We start from the raw sequence: 18,542 nt of genomic DNA on the forward strand, positions 1-18,542 counted from the left end.
TTAGCTGTACAAAGACTCAACGATTTTCGGTACGTACCAATTCTGGAAACGTTCAAATTTTTACATCACTAGCTAGCAATGACATGGCAATGACCGATTGATATGATTCATTGATTTTCTTTCACTCATTCATTCGTTCCACTCACTCAGCAGCACAAACAAATTTTTCATTCATTCGCGTTCTAGGTGTTTGGACGGCGGGTTGTGTGTAATAAAGCGTTTTGCCTTTGCTTTTACGTCTTTAAAACTAAATAATTATTTTTGATTATCAATTTGATAAGTGTCTGACCTTATTTAAGTATACGAGGTATGATTATCCCATGAATGAAGTTTTTGTGTGTCGTTATAATTATATTAAAATGGCGTCGGACAACTCCTATTCGGGTAGATATTATTTAAACTAATATCCTTTTACAGATGTCGCGCTACCGGGAATGGGACCTGTCATGCAAAGTTTATGTGGGCAATTTGGGTACAAATGCATCGAAATACGAGATAGAGAAGGTGTTTTCCAAATACGGGAGCATAAGAAACGTGTGGGTGGCGCGCAATCCTCCGGGTTTTGCGTTCGTGGAGTTTGAAGACCCGCGGGACGCCGAAGATTCAGTGCGAGGTCTCGATGGGACGTAAGTACTATTTTATTTAATTATTCAGGCGTCCCTTCTTCCGTGATCGATTTTGAGCTAACTTATTCATGATTTTCCGTTTCGTTCTGTCGGCTATCGATTGATGTGTGGAAGAGTGAAAGGGATGGTGAACCTTGCAACGCTATGGTTTGATCCGCCCGCCATCTTGAATTTGTTCGAGACCTACTTATCAAACATGTAATTTTTATGTTTGCGTGGCTTATCGCGTTGTTTTTAGGTTTCTTAGGACTATGCTGACGAAAGGTCATAATTTATTGTTTACGTAAGCTTTGCGATTTCGAATTACCTATGTACCTATTTCTTATATTTTATCAGTAGTCTCGTCGTGTCGTAAGTACCTAGGCCGTTTTATAGTATGAGGCTGTTCCTTCCCCCTCTACCAGTGTTGTCACATACAATTTTGTCTAAGTGGTAGAACACGATGCTAAAATCGGTAGAAATAGGTAGAATTTAAAATGAAAAATAGGTAGATCTACCTACTTAGCTTTAGTCAGAAAAAAAAGGCGCGAAATTCAAAATTTGTATGAAATATCGATCCTTCTTGCTTATATTTTTAAATTTGCCCCATTTTTCTACTGAAACGCTAGCTTGTCAGAGTAAAAATGTATTAAAAATATTTATGAACAAGCAAACCTTGTCAGTAGAAAAAGGCGAAATTCAAATTTTCTATGAGACGATATCCCTTCGCGCCTACATTTTCCAAATTTGCCGCGTAAGTAACGTTTTGTTACACGCATGGAGGAAAATTGCTTATACCGTAATATTTTGAAAAAAATAGGTAGATTTTACGTCGAAGGTGGTAGATAGGTAGGACGCAGGTAAAATAGGTAGATCTACCTAAAAATTGGTAGATGTGACAACACTGCCGTCTACCCTACTATTTGATATGAAATGAAAGTCTAAACATACGAAGCGCGCAACCTCGTCAGTCAGTGATTGATTTTTTTTTAATGAATATAATTAATTAATGAATGAACTATTATTTCTAAACTATCTTCATGTATAAACAATTGAAGTTAAAGTGTAATATTGGTTGTACAGTGTTGTACAGTGGTTAAAAGGTTAAAGACTTGAATTTTGCACGCTCCTTAGATCCATTTCATTTTCAATATGAAATGCTTGAGTCATAAGTGTGCTACATTACGATACCTCCAAATTAAGACTGACATGTGCTGTACTCAAGGTGCGGCACTTGTCTTGAATTGGGGAACATTTATTATATCTGCATACTCTGTATCTTTAGGTATTTAAATAAAAGTAAACAGAATCTACCCTCAAATGGCTCCTCACGCCAGTTAAGGCCCTTGTCTATCATCATCATCATCTAAGTCCACAGAAAAAAGATTTTCCTGTAATGTGTATGAGTATGACCCGACCGACCAAAACAACGTTTTCGAAATACATTGGACATCAAAACAAATAAATATATCAAAGACAAATTAGGAAACCTTCTTACCTCTGATGAAGCCATAAGAACGCGGTGGAGAGAATACTTTGATGAACTCTCAAATGAAGAATTTCCTAGTGAGGCACTACCAGATTTAATACCTACCTCTGGATCGATTCCAGCTATTAGTGAAGATGAAGTGATACTCGCAGTAAGAAAAATGAAGAATAGGAAAGCAGTTGGCCCAGATGAAACCCCGGCCGAAATCTGGAAAATGCTGGGTAATATTGGGATTAACTGGCTTACGAAATTATTCAACCTTATTCTCTCAACTGGTAGTATTCCTAATTCCTGGCGAAATAGTTACTTGGCACCCTTTTTCAAAAATAAAGGAGATGTTAGCGAATGTACAAATTACAGAGGAATCAAATTAACATCACACACCCTCAAAATTTGGGAGCGAATTATAAGTAGACGTTTACTAAACCAAATAACACTATCTGAAAATCAATTTGGCTTCACAGCAAATAAGTCGACTTCAGATGCTATTCAGGCATTGCGAATCGTTATGGAAAAACACAGAGCAAATAAAGAGAACCTGCATGTTGTCTTTATTGATTTAGAAAAGGCCTTTGACAGAGTCCCCCGAAAATTAGTGTGGCAAGCGATCAGGGCGCAAAACATTCCCGAAAAATATATCAGCATAATCAGGGACATGTACCACAACTGCACAACTCGAGTCAAAAGCCCAGGTGGCCTTAGCGAACCGTTCGAAGTCCAAGTTGGTGTTCATCAGGGGTCCACTTTAAGCCCTTTACTGTTTAATTTAGTAATGGATTATTTAACCAAGGATATACAACTGCCGGTGCCATGGTGTATGCTATACGCGGACGACGTAGTACTCTTAACCAAGTCAGCTGAAGACATGCAGACCCAGCTTACATCCTGGTTTAAAGCATTGGAACAAAATGGCCTCAAGATTAGCAGGAGCAAAACCGAGTTCATGCAATGCAAATTTTCTACCGAAGTCCAAGACGACAGAGACCTGTGCATCGGAGAACATCCTGTACCTAAGGTAACTAGGTTTAAATACCTAGGATCTGTCATCTCATCCGATGCCAATATAGATGCAGACGTCTCCCACAGAACACAAGCGGCATGGCTCAAATGGCGAAGCTTATCAGGGGTTCTATGTGACTGCCGTATCCCCATTAAAGCGAAAGGAAAGGTGTATAAAACTGCCGTGAGACCTGCCATGCTATACGGCTCTGAGTGCTGGGCCATAAAGAAATACCACGAGCAAACCCTTGACGTAAATGAGATGAAGATGCTACGCTGGGCTGGTGGTGTCACAAGACTAGACCGGATAAGAAACGAGTACGTTCGCGGAAGTTTCAAAGTGGCACCAATTCAAGACAAACTCCTTGAATCTCGTCTACGATGGTACGGCCACACTCGAAGAAGAGGAAATGACCATATTGTAAAAATTGCGCTAAACCTTCCTGAACGCCCTAGAGGAAGAGGCAGGCCAAAATCCACGTGGTGGTCCAATGTTAGAAACGACCTGAAGAACCTGAACATCGAAGAACAGACAACCCAGAACCGACCACTCTGGTGCAAACTGACAAGGAGACCCGACCCCACATAGGTGGGATAAGGGAAGGAAGAAGAAGAAGAAGAGTATGAGTATGACCCAAACCATTCGACTCACATTTGGTTCGCACATGGCTTATTTATTACCTAGCTAGCGAATGTATTAAATTGACTCATTCAATGGTGTGAATACATACTATAATTAATAAAACATCCTATAAATATAATAGTAAAGTCCGACCCGTCACATTTATTTACTAAATAATTTTTTATTGTCACCAGGCGCTGCTGCGGCACCAGAATCCGCGTCGAGATGTCCAACGGACGCACCCGACGTGAGAGAAGGTATTTCATACATTTTTGCTATTCAAACCAAGCTCTTCAAGCTATCCCGCTGACCTTCACAGTTATGCTTCGATCACACGGGCGCGGATTCGAGCGTGGATCCGCTATGTGAGCGGGACAGCGCAATGACCATGGCGTTGTCCCGTTTGCACACCGCAGCGGCGCGCGGATCCGCTTCCGAGTGACCGGACCGTTATTGGCACATGATTTATTCAAAATTTAATCAGTGTCGGCAGCATTTGAACCAAATGACACTTGGAACTTAATTATAATTAGAAACTTTGCACATAGTGAATGAGGGTGGGCCCTTTCATTTAACTATTTTCAAGTGATTTGAAAATTTGTTAGTGGAAGTACTTACCTTACTGGTGGTCCAATTGATATTATGTATGTGTATGTATTATTGATGGTATCACTTGACTGCAACTGAAGTCTGGTATTAATAATCATACTATAGTTATGAGCTAAAAATCATATTGTTCGGTTATTGTGCCTACAACAGTAGGCTTTAATCTATAAAATATGGGAATTTAATCTATATAGTTTTCCATTGAGATTGGGTTTCTATTTCACCAATTTGACAATTGTCAGCCGTCATTTCTAAGTCGACAAACAGCAATGGTATGTAGTGCCTAAGAATGTTTGTCAGCTCGGAAACGTATAGCAAATTGTCTTAAGACATTGACAATAGTTAACGAAATAGACGCTCGAAACCCACCCTTAATAGTTGTATAACTTTGATTTTAAAAAAGGAAAACCAAAAGTGTATAACATTGGACCATCAGCCCGTTCGCTTTAACAAAAATGCTTTTAAAAACCTTGTAGTTAAGTAACTTTACAAGTGTGATTAAAAGAGGTTGGTGTTGGAACTATTGCAGGTCCATTTTATCAACCACCAACCAACACACCAACGATCTCACCACATCTCTCCACTACGGCTCGTTAATTACATGCAAGGCTGCTCTCGACGGCCAGCTACGCGCCGCAGTCAACGACCCTCCCACGGCCTTCACCTGACCTCTACCCTCCTAATATTCTATGAGCCACACAGTGTAGGAACCTAATCGCTTCTACTGCACACCAGCGGAGCTTTCCATAGCTCTCGTATTACCTCGGTCAACGGAAACTTGCCCCCGTTTCCAGCACCAGCGACAGCTCACCATATTCGGTACTTTTTATCCTATACTACCTTCAGGGATGGCTTTGTTGACAGAGCAACAACGTCCAAGCGTGCAGTCAACATCGAATAGATTGTGACGGCAAAAGTCGCCAAATATATTGAAAAAAAAAACACAAAACAAAGGAACATAGATACAGGCTAACATACATAATAATAATTATTATAATCTTATAAACCCGTTTTGATGTAGTATTCGGCAGATTCTCACGGAACCGCCAAAATGCCTCACCCTTCAGCCAAAAGATATTGGAACACATCCTTATTTCTATGGTAACAAAGGTGTGTTACGATATATTTGGCCGTCACTACATATTCAATGCTGACTGTACCAAGAGATTACACTGCTACATGCGCGTGTTACTTTTATATGTGGCCGGGTCGCCATGTAAATACCTGCGGGTATCTAGTAGTGCAATCTGGTTTGATACTGTTACTCTGTCAGCAGTCTGTGATCTTACCTTACCTTAGCACTAGCCGAGTGTAGGATTAACTTTTGTTATAGGGCTCTCAACATAGAATAAGCCGGCAAATTTAAACCCTGATTCCAATAGTTTTGGTGTTTCCGCAGAAGTGAGTGGTGTGATATTTGGTAAATGTCAAACCCTTTTAACATTTTGAATTTCGTTTGTCAAGTCAAGATTCCTCACCTCACATTGACATTTAAATATTTTTTAGGTTTTTAGAACGAATTGGTAAGCATTTTATAAAAATTCACTTTTTACTTCCAAATGACAAAAAAGTAAATGTGATAAATATGCAATTAAGTATAAATCCAGCATAATTAAGTGACTCCACAGTTTACTAAAGTAAGGAAGTCTGAAACCTAAACATGAAATGAATTTATTGCCCTGATATAGAAGTTGTCGAAAGTACTTTTGTCCAAATTCAGAGTAGGTTAATCTGGATAATGTACTGGATAACCAGTCAATCCAGCTACTGTTTGTACGAGTCAACACTCCTCATTATAAAGTTAGTATGAGAACGCTATCTATAACGTCACACTGCAGCTCCTTTTAAAGTGTTGATTTTATAAAAACACGTTTTCTCCGTAAAGATCATGACCGCTCAGAAACTAAGTCTAGCAACACATCTACTTAATAACCGGACTTCACACCACTCAACTCTCCCACTCGCTCCAACTAACCACTGTTTCCGTATAGGTCCCGCAGCCGCAGTCCCCGCCGGCGATCGTACTCGCGCGGCCGCTCGCCCTCACCGCGTCGCTCGCCGTCCGTGAGGCGTCGCTCGCCGTCCGTGCGTCGCTCGCGCTCGAGGGACAGGCGTAGCCGGTCGGAGAGCAAGAACAGGTGTGTATAAGTTAGACCTGGCCCCCGCCGGCTCTCTATTCTAAAATGACGGTCCTATTAACTTAATAGGCGGGACCACCATTCAGAACGAGCCGCCTCGCCAGGAAATTGCCGCGCGAAGCAGCTCTGTCTGTGTAGACGTGCCCCGGCTGCATTGCCTTGGCCTAACTCACCTAATGAGGACTCCAACTAGAACCCCTAGAAAGGACTAGTAAATTTGTAAAATTCATAATAAAATATTGAGGGAGTTTCCTGTCGTGAGCACGAGTTCTACGACAAGAATTCAGCTGAAACGGCGAAATGTCCAGCCATAGAGAGCCTTCTACAGTCACCATCAAATATATCGGAGCGGCCAAGGTGTTCACAAATATTTGAACACGCCTTCATTGTCAGAGTGCGTGCTCAGATATTTTTGAGCACCTCAGCCGCTCCGACATATTTGATGGCGATTGTACATGAGTTATCTTATCAAAATGGAAGCACGTATTTTTCTTAGACTACCAACTCTTCTGCAATCAATAAGTTTTTGTTTTGTGTAACATGGACACAGAAACTGTGTGATAGATTTTATTAAAACCCCCTTTAGGTTTAAAATCATTGCCAGCTTATGTTATTCTCGGTGTCACTGTCAAGTGATCTACTGAACCGATTTTAATGAAATTCGACAGGGACGTAGACTGATATCTGGAGCCTAGATGTGCATGCTTGTATAGGCGTTACGTATGTGAGTACTTCAAAATCAGCTTTCAAATGACTCGTTCCCACTACTTTTATTAGTCTGATTTTTATTTTCATGGCTACCACGTGATAATAATACCACTATGAACTAAGTTGTTCTAATAAGAAAATTGTATATTTAAATCAAAGATAAAACAGATTGATATGTTAGTTAAAAATCATTATTTTGACTTAATTGGGGGTAGAAGACAAGAGTTGCTTGACTTCGTTTCTTTTTTAATTCCCCTCTTATAAAATTAATGAGATGATGATTTATACTTAAATAAATATTACCGTAAAAGTAGCGGTTCTTTTACCATAACACTATAAAATAATAACAAATTTTCATTTCCTTTTTCATGAAAATACAAAACAGACTAGCGAAGACACCAGTAGTGGGAGTAGAGCTCAAAAATACGCCTATATTCCATTGGGGGTGATGGTTCTTTTCACAAGGAAATGTTAAGAGCCACCCCACACTAGCGTCTCCCGACCGTCGGGTGTCTAGTCAACTTTATGGCTGCTGCTCGACGCAACGTGGGCGCAACTGCGCTGCGACGCCATTTTCCATAGCGCTGACTAGACGCCGACGCTCAAGACGCTGGTGTGGGGTGCCCATTAACTTTAGAACGCCCATATATAATTTCAAATTTTTATTATTTTCTTTCGCAGATATTAATCAGCGGATATGGCAGAGTAAAAGGGACAGATAGTGACGCGAACGAATGCGTATGTGTGAGTGTTTGACATGTATGTAGTACAATAAATTTTATTTCACGGATCGGCGACAATTACTCTCTGCCTCGTGACTTGACATAATTGAAGATCAATTTGTAAATCTACACATAATATTGTATATCAGTTTACTAAAGATATCTTAAGACTAAGTATAAAATCGGTATTACATTTAATTCGGTTAGCTAAGGACACAATAAATATAAGGCGTAATAGTGGAATGTTTTATTTATTATCACAAAATTCCCAATTGAACACAAAATGTATAATATATGCTACCAATTCATTTCGATGGGTTTGTCGTGTGGGCGTCACTTTCGTTTTGCATATGAAAGAAAGATATTCGAAACGAATTCTTAGGCAAATAACTATGAAGTGAACTGGTAGCATGTAGCATTACACAACATGAAAAATGAATTTTACCCGTCTGACCCGTGTTTGTTTGCTTATATTTATCCCTGACATTAATTGGATGGTGTTTAGCAAAAATGAATCATCCCACGTCCATTTTGCAATAAAATGTCAACTTTAAGCGTCAATATTTTGAGTCGACATCTTATTGAAAAATTAATGTGGGTTGACACATTATTGCGTATCAGTATCCAATTAAGGTTAGGCTAATATCGAATTTGTCAATTATCAGTGTGGACAATAGTAATAGAAACAACTCGACGATAAGATAAATATAAAGGTATCAACAATTTTGCCCATTTCGAGCGTACAATATATCTTATCTCTAATATTACAACTCATTCTCATTTACCAACGTCGTAATTGAGTAGGTAACAAACGAATTAATATAAATACAATATTAATAACCTTTTCACAACAATATCAAGGTGAATGAAGTATTACCTTAGTAGTAGCTGTGAATGAAGTAGTACCTGTAGTCCCAGGGGCCTAAAAACCAGCCAATAAAAAACTTATTAAAAATCCCAAACAGAAAGTATAAAAAACATCATATAAATAAAATACTCTTAGTTTTATCTTAAAATCCCTGTATAGTATTTAAATAAAGATCTGTGTTTAACCCTTTTCCAGGCATAGTACGATTTATCGACCACATACGCGCCACTAGAATTTCAACATTAGCATTCCGATTTAAGATTCAAATTAGATTGCACTTTCGGGAAATATCAGTTGTCTTCAAATGAATCATCAAAGCTGGATTAATGGGAATATATTTGGATTTTTCGGGAAAACCTTGTAGATTGGTGCGGCCTGGAAAAGGGTTAAAGTAGGTTTTACATAAATAGAAATACTTTATAATAAATAGTATAAATTTTACAAAGGCACGACAATAATAAAATCCGAGAATCTCGATGCTAAAGACGCCGGTTCGATTCCAGCCTCGAGCAGTTTTTCTTGGTCACTTTTAGTAGAGTCTATGCGGAAAGAGTAGAGTCGTGAAATATATGGGATCCAAGATCCAATACATTCTACGACTCTTCTCATTCCGCACAGATTCTATGTGAAATTTATTTAGGTTTATTATCTAAACCAGGGGTTCCCAAACTGCGCCGGAGCGCCGTGGACAGTAAAGAGAGGCGTCGTGAGACAATCCTGTTACCTATATATTTCGAATAGTCTAAGGGTCGGTTGCACCAAACCGTCTGTCACCGTTTTAGCGTTCGTTAAATTTTATTGTATGAAATGTTTCACAGTTCTCTGCTGATTGACGTTGATCAGTCTGTTAACTGTGGTTGGTGCAACTGGCCCTTAGTCAGGGCGCCGTGATTAAATTTAAAACTTGCAAGTGCGCCGCGGACTGATAAATATTGGGAACCCCTGATCTAAACTATTCCTTATATTTAACAGGTCTCTGCTTCCACACAAAAAAGTCGAAATACACATACGTACCGACAGCAACCAACACTGTACCCGCAACGTGTAAAATCGTTACGTTATTTTTAAAAACTATGGAAGACAATATCAGTGACACGAATTTTCTTAAAGTTAATATAAAAGTCACTGTGACCGAAGACTCCTTTGTGGCTAGCTGGTGGACGGAGTGAGTGCAGAAAAATTGTGATATTATATTTAGGGTTATGATAAACCAGGTTTCTAGGTCTAGGGTTAATGCTGTATAGTATAAATGTGGGGTGATGAATATAAACATGACGAGGGGTAATGCGTGCGTGTAGAACAGCATCTGAAATGGAAATATACATGTTATTTTGGATAATACCTGCAATAACGAAGGCCTAATCGTTGCAATGTCATACTAACTTTTACTCGCCTATTGGCAGGGAAACCTTTTCAGTGACTTAATAAAGTGTTTCTATGGCATGTTCTCGGTAAGTAGCTTACGGCTCGATTCGGAAAATGAATTAGACTTCAACAAGTTACGATATGGATAATTTAAAGATATTTGTAAGATAGATATGTCAAATTTGACGTTTCCGCGATTCTGGAGATCCTCTTGAACGATTTCTACAAGTTATGACTTGGATATCCAAGTCACATCTAAACTGAAAATCGTAATTAGATTCCAAAAAATGTTGCCACTGCAATAATTTGTTTGTAAAATAGTAAATTCCTGTTTATAAATAAACACGCTAAGCTAATTTATTTATTGGTAATTTTACTCCTACGATTTAAAAAAGTACTTTTATTTACTTATTTTTACATAAATGCAAGACGCGCTAGTAAAAAGTGGCAACATTGTCTTACTTTTTTTGGAATCTAATTATGATTTTCAGTTTAGTCGATATCTAATGTAGATATCTCTATATCTAGTTGATCTCTAAATCGTCTCTAGATCTTGTAATTATCTCGAAATCCGAATAGGCCTGTTAGTTTTATGTTGTTTAAGCGTCCTGAATAAATATAATAAAAAAGATCCCGACGAATTGAGAACCCCCTCTTTGAAGTCAGTTAACCCTTTATAAGGCAGAGACGATTTGGAAACCACTTAGTTAATAAACATTTACGGAGAAGAACATCCTCTTTATTATTTAACTATAATGGTATTATATAGCGAATATATCAGGCTTTCTTTCCTCGTTCATACTTTTTCGGTCAGTATTTAATTTTTGTGTAATTAATTAATCTATAGTATGTGGTAAATTTATGCACTATGCCTGTCAAGGGAAGCAAGCTACGTAAAGATGATTTATATGGTGCTGTACTCGTAATACCTCCTCAGGATGCTTTCCATGCTTGGCATACAGCATTTCCTGCTGAAGGCCAGTAAACGCCCCTGTCACCAGCGTAGCCAGCAATATCACCACACCTGCAATAATTATTATTCTGAGTGTAGGTACAGAATAAATAATACATAGTAGTAGGTACAGAAGGATCACTCTCTATACACGTCTATCACGACAGATATGACCGCAAGGTGGCGCAAGCGCGAGCAGTCGTCCGTTCCGTAGCGGTGCGCGGCAACTACTAGACACCAAAACTGGTGTAGGCCAAATAGGCGCGTCAACACGTCGGCTTCCTAGCCTAGTCGATAGTGACCCAGCCTTCGAGGTCCGAGTTCAAATCCTAGTAAGGGCATTTATTTGTACTTATGTTCGATACAGATATTAAATTTGTTTTAGAGTAATGGATATATCTGAACTTACCAATGCACCAATAGACGAAAGTGCCTCGCTCCTGTTCTATAGTGGCGCCGCCATACAACGCCAGCGCCACTCCTGCACTGATGAGGACAGAGCCCACAGCTCTAGTCGGCTTTGGGGTGCGACTCAACATGTACCATGATACTAACATGCTGACGGGTGAAGATGCTGATCTGAAAAAGATCAACCGTTAACACTTGGTGCCAGGAGCCCTGTTTCCAGTACAAAATTAATTTGTTAAGTGATTAGGTTTCCTTTAGTGATGATTTATGTATGTATTAATATTACTTCTTTAATGAAACTTAAGGAAATAAATTGGTAGTAAAAAATCTGTAAGTATGGTCTTCTACCTCACATTTTTACACTTAATTTAGAAATCAGTATTAGTCGGGAAGACAACATCCTTGACTATATTAGGCAGTCCACCTGCGCCTTATTTATCTGGATTATAGTGATCACCAGATTAGTGCTTAGCAAGGCTCTACTGTATCATCTGTAGATGCAGTTGTTTTGTTTAACCCTTTAGTTCAGCAGTTGGCAACAGGCGGCCTGCGAACCTCTCACTTGCGGCCCGCGAGCCCCCCTGACTATTCTGTATGTAATATTGTCAAACAACAATGTCTGATAAAGTCACATATTAACAAAGTGTGGCCTGCATCAATTTCGTTAACTAATAGGTGGCCCTTAGCTGCTAAAAGGTCGAATACCGCTGCTTTAGTTAATCAATAAAATTTCAGAATAGATGGTAGAATATGTACATAATTTTGTACCAGTTGTCTTAGGAGGATATAGAACTAAATTAGCATGTTCTCACCTGATGATCATGTGCAGGGTAGATGGTACATGCAATGAGTACACATAGTTATTAGCTACATTGGTAATAAAAAATAACACCACCAGAATTATGTATTGCTTAATAGGTATTGAGGGTTTCACCTGAAAAATAAAACAAAAAATCTTATTAATTTTATTAGGTTCTAGCACCTCAAGAAATATCAGGCCATTGTGTTGGCAGGCTGTGTGAATTTATTCTATGGTTCACCGAATAAACAACTAACTTAGTTACTAAACTGAATAAACAGATAAAAACAAATTAAACAACTGTATCAACTTATAGTTTACAAAGTAAATACTAATGCATACAACATACCGTGCCGAGTTTCGTGGTAAATACAAAACCTTGTAAAGATATAAAAAAAGCTTGTAAAAACGTTATTAAAGTCGCACATTCCGGTGATTTCGTCATCAAAATTTCCATCAAAAAGGCACTAGAGCAACATGATAAGAACACTTTAGTCACCGTGCTCTTAATATACATTTTTGAATACGTTTTAATTTATGATTATTTAGATTTCATGATTTTGATACGCGCTACCGCTTGAAGCCACCTGTGAGACTAGATAAGTAGATAAGAAAACGGCTCCAAATCTTGTTTGATAACTTTACTTTCGAAAAGTTTTGAGGAGTTTTGCTTTGAGCGTTCGGATATTCTCTTGCATAAGCGATTTTTACATTTCATACACATTGTGTGTCATTGTAATTCCCTAAAATTATCATAGTGAAAATATTACAGTTATTATCGCGTGTAAGTAATTTAGTCTTATAGCCATGACTCCTTTTGGGACAATTTGAATTACAGGATTTTTGGATTCTCGCGTGGAAGGTACGCATATTTCGTGTGATTGGAACGCTACACTAGTGGGTAGAATGCGGGAATGCGGGCACGTCAGCCGTCAAAAGCCACGACGGCATGTCAAAAAGTGACAGTCCCGCTGCGTTCGGAAATTGGTTGTATTTTTTCAAGGATAAAAACAGTGATGCGTGGTAAGTTTACTACTACTTAGCAATAGATGGCGCAGGTAATACATTTATCTACAAATAAAAAAATCGCTACTCGACACTAGATGTCGCTAGTAATCTCGTACTTTGAACATTAAATATTCACGTGTTTAAAGATTAAATCTAAATTTTAGCGCAAACTGATACCATAGCAAAATAAAATAAAACAAATAAGTCAAAAATGCAGTGTTAATATTCATCTACGCTAAAGGGCTTAAGCCATAGAGAAATATAGTAGTAAGACATAAATATAATATTTTTCTCTATGCTTAGTACAGCTTACTAAGCTGTACTTCAGTACAAAATATAACTGCTGAATCGATTTTGATGAAATTCGGCATGTAGCAAGGCTACCAACGAACAGACTGTACACCAAGCAACCCAAACATGCGAGGCCGCAACTACAACTAATAGTATCTATAAAATCGTTTCCGCTTTCCAAATAGTTACTTATCGTGTTCAAAACGAGCTTAAAGATAATTTATTTTCACCGCGACACCAACTGCTAAAGGTTTTGATTGTTCAAAAACCGATGAAAAATTGCATTTTATCCACATGTGGGGCAAAGTAATATGATGCAAATTTTGAGATGTTTCCTTATGTTGGCTGGTAGAATTGACTTTTAAATGATGATTTTGAATGATAAATACCTATTTAAGAACGTTTTTTTGGATTTTATTTGGTTTGATATTTTACAGTTAGTATTTTCGTCGCGTTGGCGTGGTGAAAATATTTGTGTTTCACTCGGTGGCAAAATTTGTTTAACCGTTGTGCCTTGAAACCCTCGCAACGCTCAAGATTCCATTTTTAGAATCACTCGCTACTAATACGGTCGTGGTTCAATTTTGGCATCCGTCGCTTGCTCGGGTGCTTATAAAGCAAATAATTAAGTACCTAAGTATTACTTATCGAGTTATCTGCAATACGGAATTACGGGACAAGAGGTTTACGAGTGGCGGTAAAAGAGAGAGTGGACATACATAAAATTAATGTAAGTACTCAAATCCAATTTCTTTGTGCAATGTGTATTGCGTCTCACATTTTGCTTTAATGAGAGAGTGAGACGCACTGACATTAGACAGGTTGAATACCACCCCTAAGCCTTTTGAAAACAAGTGGCCTATTTTATAAAGCTACAAGTTACTATTTACAAGCGGAAGTCTCGTTCTAACACATAGGGTTAGATAGAGACTTCCGCTTGTAAATTGTAACTTGTAGCTTTATAAAATAGGCCAAAGATATTATAGTTCGTTTTTTTAGCATTAGAAAGAACTTGAGAGAAGGTAAGCGATCTTGACATGTCTTTTAATTGATAAACGCTTTTTAAAAATCAGTAACTATTACTTATGAAAGTAGAAGAATATAAATGATCATATTAGATTCATAATTGTTACATATTTGCCGTAGCTTATTTTTAAAATGGGGTTTTCCATTAAAAGACATATCAAGACTGTTTACCTAAAAAAAACGAACTATAGGCATATAATAAATATGATATTTGCCGTATTGAAAATTCAGACCTATAATTCAAAGCGCATAAAAAAAGTCTTTTGACATAATTCTAGTATTTGACATAAGTAACTAAAACCTAATATTTTCATAAACTATAATTTCTATTGAAATATGAATAATAAAGATATTTTAACATAAAAACGCTCGTAAAGGTTTAAGTGTAACATATAAAATATAAATTATCGATACGCTAACCGTTCGTTAAGCGTGATAACATACGGTATTTACGGTGCAATAAGGGTAAATATGGGTTTGTTTTCAATTTTACCAATTTATACGTTATTTCTACTGAATATTATACTTAATGTTGTCGAAAAAAGGCACTATGTCGCGTAGCAACCTGCAATCTACTATACCTAGTAGGTATGTGTAGCGATTGGCCGCCATTGCTGAGCGTTGAATGAGCGCGGCACAACACTAGAGAAGCTCAGTTCAAGTCAGTTCGCTCGCTCCGCCGCGCCAACGCGCTAGCGTGTGATACCTCGTGCCAAAATGTTACAAACAATTTCGCACAACCAAAACACTCAGTGACATCGTTTAATACTGTTCTTTACGAAAACAGTCTTTTAAAGTGCTCTGTGGGATTAAAGTGTCTGTGTTTCAACTTATTCTTTTAACGACTGCACAATGCGAAAGTTTTTCATTAAATTCGTCAGTGTGCACGAAATATTGACGGGAAAATGTTGAAGGGATATTTTGTTTTCGTGTTCGTATTCCAGTGCTTTTCGGCCGGTAAGTTTTTTCAAGTGCATTTTGTCTATGATTATGTTTTTTTAATTGACTCGCCGACCTCAATTATCACGGTCCCATTAAACAAGTTTAAAAAAAGTTAAATGACGTTAGCTACATGGATGCTAGGCGTATTTAGCAAGATACCTTTGAGTTTATTTAGCAATAAAGTTATGTTATATTTTATTAGGTGTACTGGAATAAAAGATATGTTCTACATATATTATATATGTAGGTATAATGTATTGACATTAAGAGCAAGCAAAATTAATTAAGTGTGCCCACCTGCTCATAAAATAGTAAATTGCAGGTACCTTGTGTTCACTCACCTATTGTGATAAGGTGCTAAGTCAAACATCAAATGCTACGTTAAGATTAATGAGGTTGGCCGGTCGAAGTTTTTAGCAATGGCGCCATCATAGCTTGCCCTGTCAATCCCTAGAATTGTGTCAATTTTTTGTTTTTTTAATATCCCTTAGTGTAATAGGCCTGAGTGGACGCTCGAAGCGGAGCGTTCGGCGGGGCGTGCAGCGTGGCATCGGGCTCACAAGTGATTTGAGCAGCATGCACTAAGGCCGCTCCTATACGTTTGCATTTGTTTAACATGCACGCTGCACGCTCAACTCGAGCGTCCACTCAGGCCTTACACTTAAAGGGCTGGAATCCAAGCCCATATCATAGAAAAAAGGGGAAGCTATGATGGCGCCATCTATGCAAACCTTTGACAGTTGCCAACGCCATTGAGGTAATATAATGGTACCTATGCGATCTTACTGCCAAGTTTGTGCAAAGTTAGCGTGGTCACAGTTTATATACCGCCAACATTGATGACATTTTAAATTTAATTAGCTTTTTAGTATTGACATTTGAACTACTAGTTAACGTCGCTCTAGTTTTCGTCCACTTCGTAAAATTTAAATATAAATTATTTAACCTACCGTGCCGCAGAAATTCGGACTTATTGCAGTCCCTAATTCTAAACAATAGATTTATCGATATAAAAATTATATTGGGCAAGTAGCGATATACATAAAATGAAATATCCTATTAGTTGCTAGGTACTTGAATTTCGAGCGCTCGATTTCGTCACTCAAAAATCAGTGGAAAATAGCGTAATGCTAATTTTTGAAATAAGAGCGATAGAAATTGGGAGTCGAGTAGTATTTTGACCACTCGTTTTCAATTCTATTCGTAGAATTCAAATGCCGGGTACTGGAGATATTATTGAACGAAATTAAAAAATTGGCCCCCAGGACGGAAACTAGCGCAATGACATTAACAAATAGCATGCAAAAATAAAACTTAAAACCCGGTTCCTACATAGGATTGTTGAATTTTATAGCATAGACGGTCAAGCAAATCTTGTCAGCAAAAAAGGCGCGAAATTCAAATTTTCAATGGGACGATATCCCTTCGCGCCTACATTTTTCAAATTTGCCGCCTTTTTCTACTGACAAGATCTGCTTGACCAAGTATAATTTCCAGATAAAAAAAAATGATATAGGTATGTGTAAAGTGTGTAAATCCAAACGAAAATCATAACATTACCATGTCCATCTATGCTCGACCTTCAAAAGTGCGTTTTAAGTAGCAATTACTTTAAATTAGTTTGTTTACAACCATAGCCAATAATCGTCGCTCATCGCATTTATTTTATACCTCTATGACATTGAATCTTATCCTCTCAGGGTGACTGGTAATTCCACAGACTTTCTAGTGACGAAATCGAGCGCTCGAAATTCAAAAATCGGCCCCCAGGGGACCTGCCGCGAAATGGCTCACTTCATAAATTCATATTCAAGCAGATAAGTACCTAACGAAATTTCGATTTTCAATTTTGACAGTATAGGTCAGGGGTTTAAATTCGTGTTATTAGATTTTTTAGTTTTTTCATAATCGGCTTTTCATTGGCTAATAGAAAAATGGTTTCTGCTATCCAAATGCCTTTTCCACAATTACCAGTTGTAGACAGAAGGGTGGATTTTTTCAAATATAATAAAAATAATAAAACGTATTTTCACGGAAACTTACGAACGTGTCGTGCTATTTCAGTCAGTCTCGGTACAAAAAGTACTGAGGTTCACTAAAGCAGCATGACAAATACGAACGTTTCCGAGAAAATACGAAGGAAAACAATTATGCACTACATCTCTAGTTCGTTGTGAACGCGTCCAAATTTTTGAGTTTAGGACGTCCGCTAGCTGGGTGCCGATTTTTGTATTTCGTCCAATAATATCTCCAGTACCCGGCATTTAAATTCTACTAATAGAATTGAAAACGAGTGGTCAATACCACTCGATTCCCAATATTTATCGCTCGTATTTCAAAAATTAGCATTTCGCTGTTTTCCACTGATTTTCGAGTGACGAAATCGAACGCTCGAAATTCTAAATTCGGCCCCCTGGCGCGCGGGTGCACGGAGCAGGCGCAAGCGCTATTTCGTTGACCCGCTCGCCCGCTCCGTGCAACCGCGCCAGCTAGCGGTAGCACAAAATAAATAATAGTACTAAGGTACAGAAGACTCACTCTCTAACAAAACGCGTCTGTTACGATCAGGGCGCCGATTTTTGAATTTCGACCACTCGATTTCGTGTATTTCATTCAATAATATCTCCACTACTAGGCATTTAAATTCTACTAATAGAATTGAAAACGAGTGGTCAATACCACTCGATACCCAATATCTATCGCTCGTATTTCAAAAATTAGCATTTCGCCGTTTTCCACCGATTTTCGAGTGACGAAATCGAGCGCTCGAAATTCAAAAATCGGCCCCCAGGACAGATATGGCCGCTAGGTGGCGATAGCGCCACGCGCGGCTTATGGCTAGCCACCAAAATTGGTATGGAACGGATGTACTTTTAGCTACCTGTAGCAAAGCGACGAAATCGCGGAGTGAGCCACGCCTGGCGGTACTGGCAGTACCTAATCAATTACTTTTGTTACTGTTTCAAAACATTTCTTTCAGTTCAGTGTACCATC

At 38.3% G+C, this 18,542-nt stretch overlaps 3 protein-coding genes and 1 non-coding gene across 8 annotated transcripts in view; 3 read left to right on the plus strand and 1 right to left on the minus strand.

Moving 5' to 3' along the window:
* Positions 1–179: 179 nt before the first annotated feature.
* On the plus strand, positions 180–8,126 carry LOC134804265 (RNA-binding protein 1-like). Of its 4 annotated transcripts, XM_063777235.1 has the most exons (6): positions 180–307; positions 418–626; positions 3,910–3,972; positions 6,313–6,459; positions 7,128–7,183; positions 7,849–8,126. In XM_063777235.1, exons 2-5 carry the CDS (start codon positions 418–420, stop codon positions 7,138–7,140), a joined length of 432 nt encoding a protein of 143 aa, XP_063633305.1. In that variant the 5' UTR covers positions 180–307; the 3' UTR covers positions 7,141–7,183; positions 7,849–8,126. The 4 variants fall into 4 exon arrangements, 3 of the variants coding, with proteins under 3 accessions (XP_063633305.1, XP_063633306.1, XP_063633307.1); XR_010146098.1 differs by lacking the exons at positions 7,128–7,183; positions 7,849–8,126 and adding an exon at positions 4,851–5,140 and having other exon boundaries at positions 6,313–6,452; XM_063777236.1 differs by lacking the exon at positions 7,128–7,183.
* Positions 1,726–1,860, plus strand: LOC134805384 (small nucleolar RNA SNORA53). Its single transcript, XR_010146279.1, has one exon. It is a non-coding gene; the product is annotated as a small nucleolar RNA SNORA53 (small nucleolar RNA).
* LOC134804264 (UDP-xylose and UDP-N-acetylglucosamine transporter-like) lies at positions 8,124–12,930 on the minus strand. The gene is made up of 5 exons (XM_063777234.1): positions 12,631–12,930; positions 12,295–12,416; positions 11,484–11,653; positions 11,052–11,146; positions 8,124–10,063 (listed from the first exon to the last, which is right to left on the minus strand). The coding sequence occupies exons 1-5, from the start codon at positions 12,796–12,798 to the stop codon at positions 9,710–9,712; spliced, it is 909 nt and encodes a 302-aa protein (XP_063633304.1). The 5' UTR covers positions 12,799–12,930; the 3' UTR covers positions 8,124–9,709.
* Positions 12,931–15,273: 2,343 nt separating this feature from the next.
* LOC134804290 (uncharacterized) overlaps positions 15,274–18,542 on the plus strand; it is a 78,974-nt gene continuing 75,705 nt past the window's right edge. For both annotated transcript variants that reach the window (XM_063777290.1, XM_063777291.1), the window contains exon 1: positions 15,274–15,563. In XM_063777290.1, coding sequence (XP_063633360.1) covers positions 15,512–15,563 — 52 coding nt within the window. In that variant the 5' untranslated portion in view covers positions 15,274–15,511. The remainder of the gene's footprint in view (positions 15,564–18,542) is intronic.

The sequence above is a fragment of the Cydia splendana genome, chromosome Z, assembly GCF_910591565.1.
Source record: "Cydia splendana chromosome Z, ilCydSple1.2, whole genome shotgun sequence".
In the NCBI taxonomy this organism is placed as follows: Eukaryota; Metazoa; Arthropoda; class Insecta; order Lepidoptera; family Tortricidae; genus Cydia; species Cydia splendana.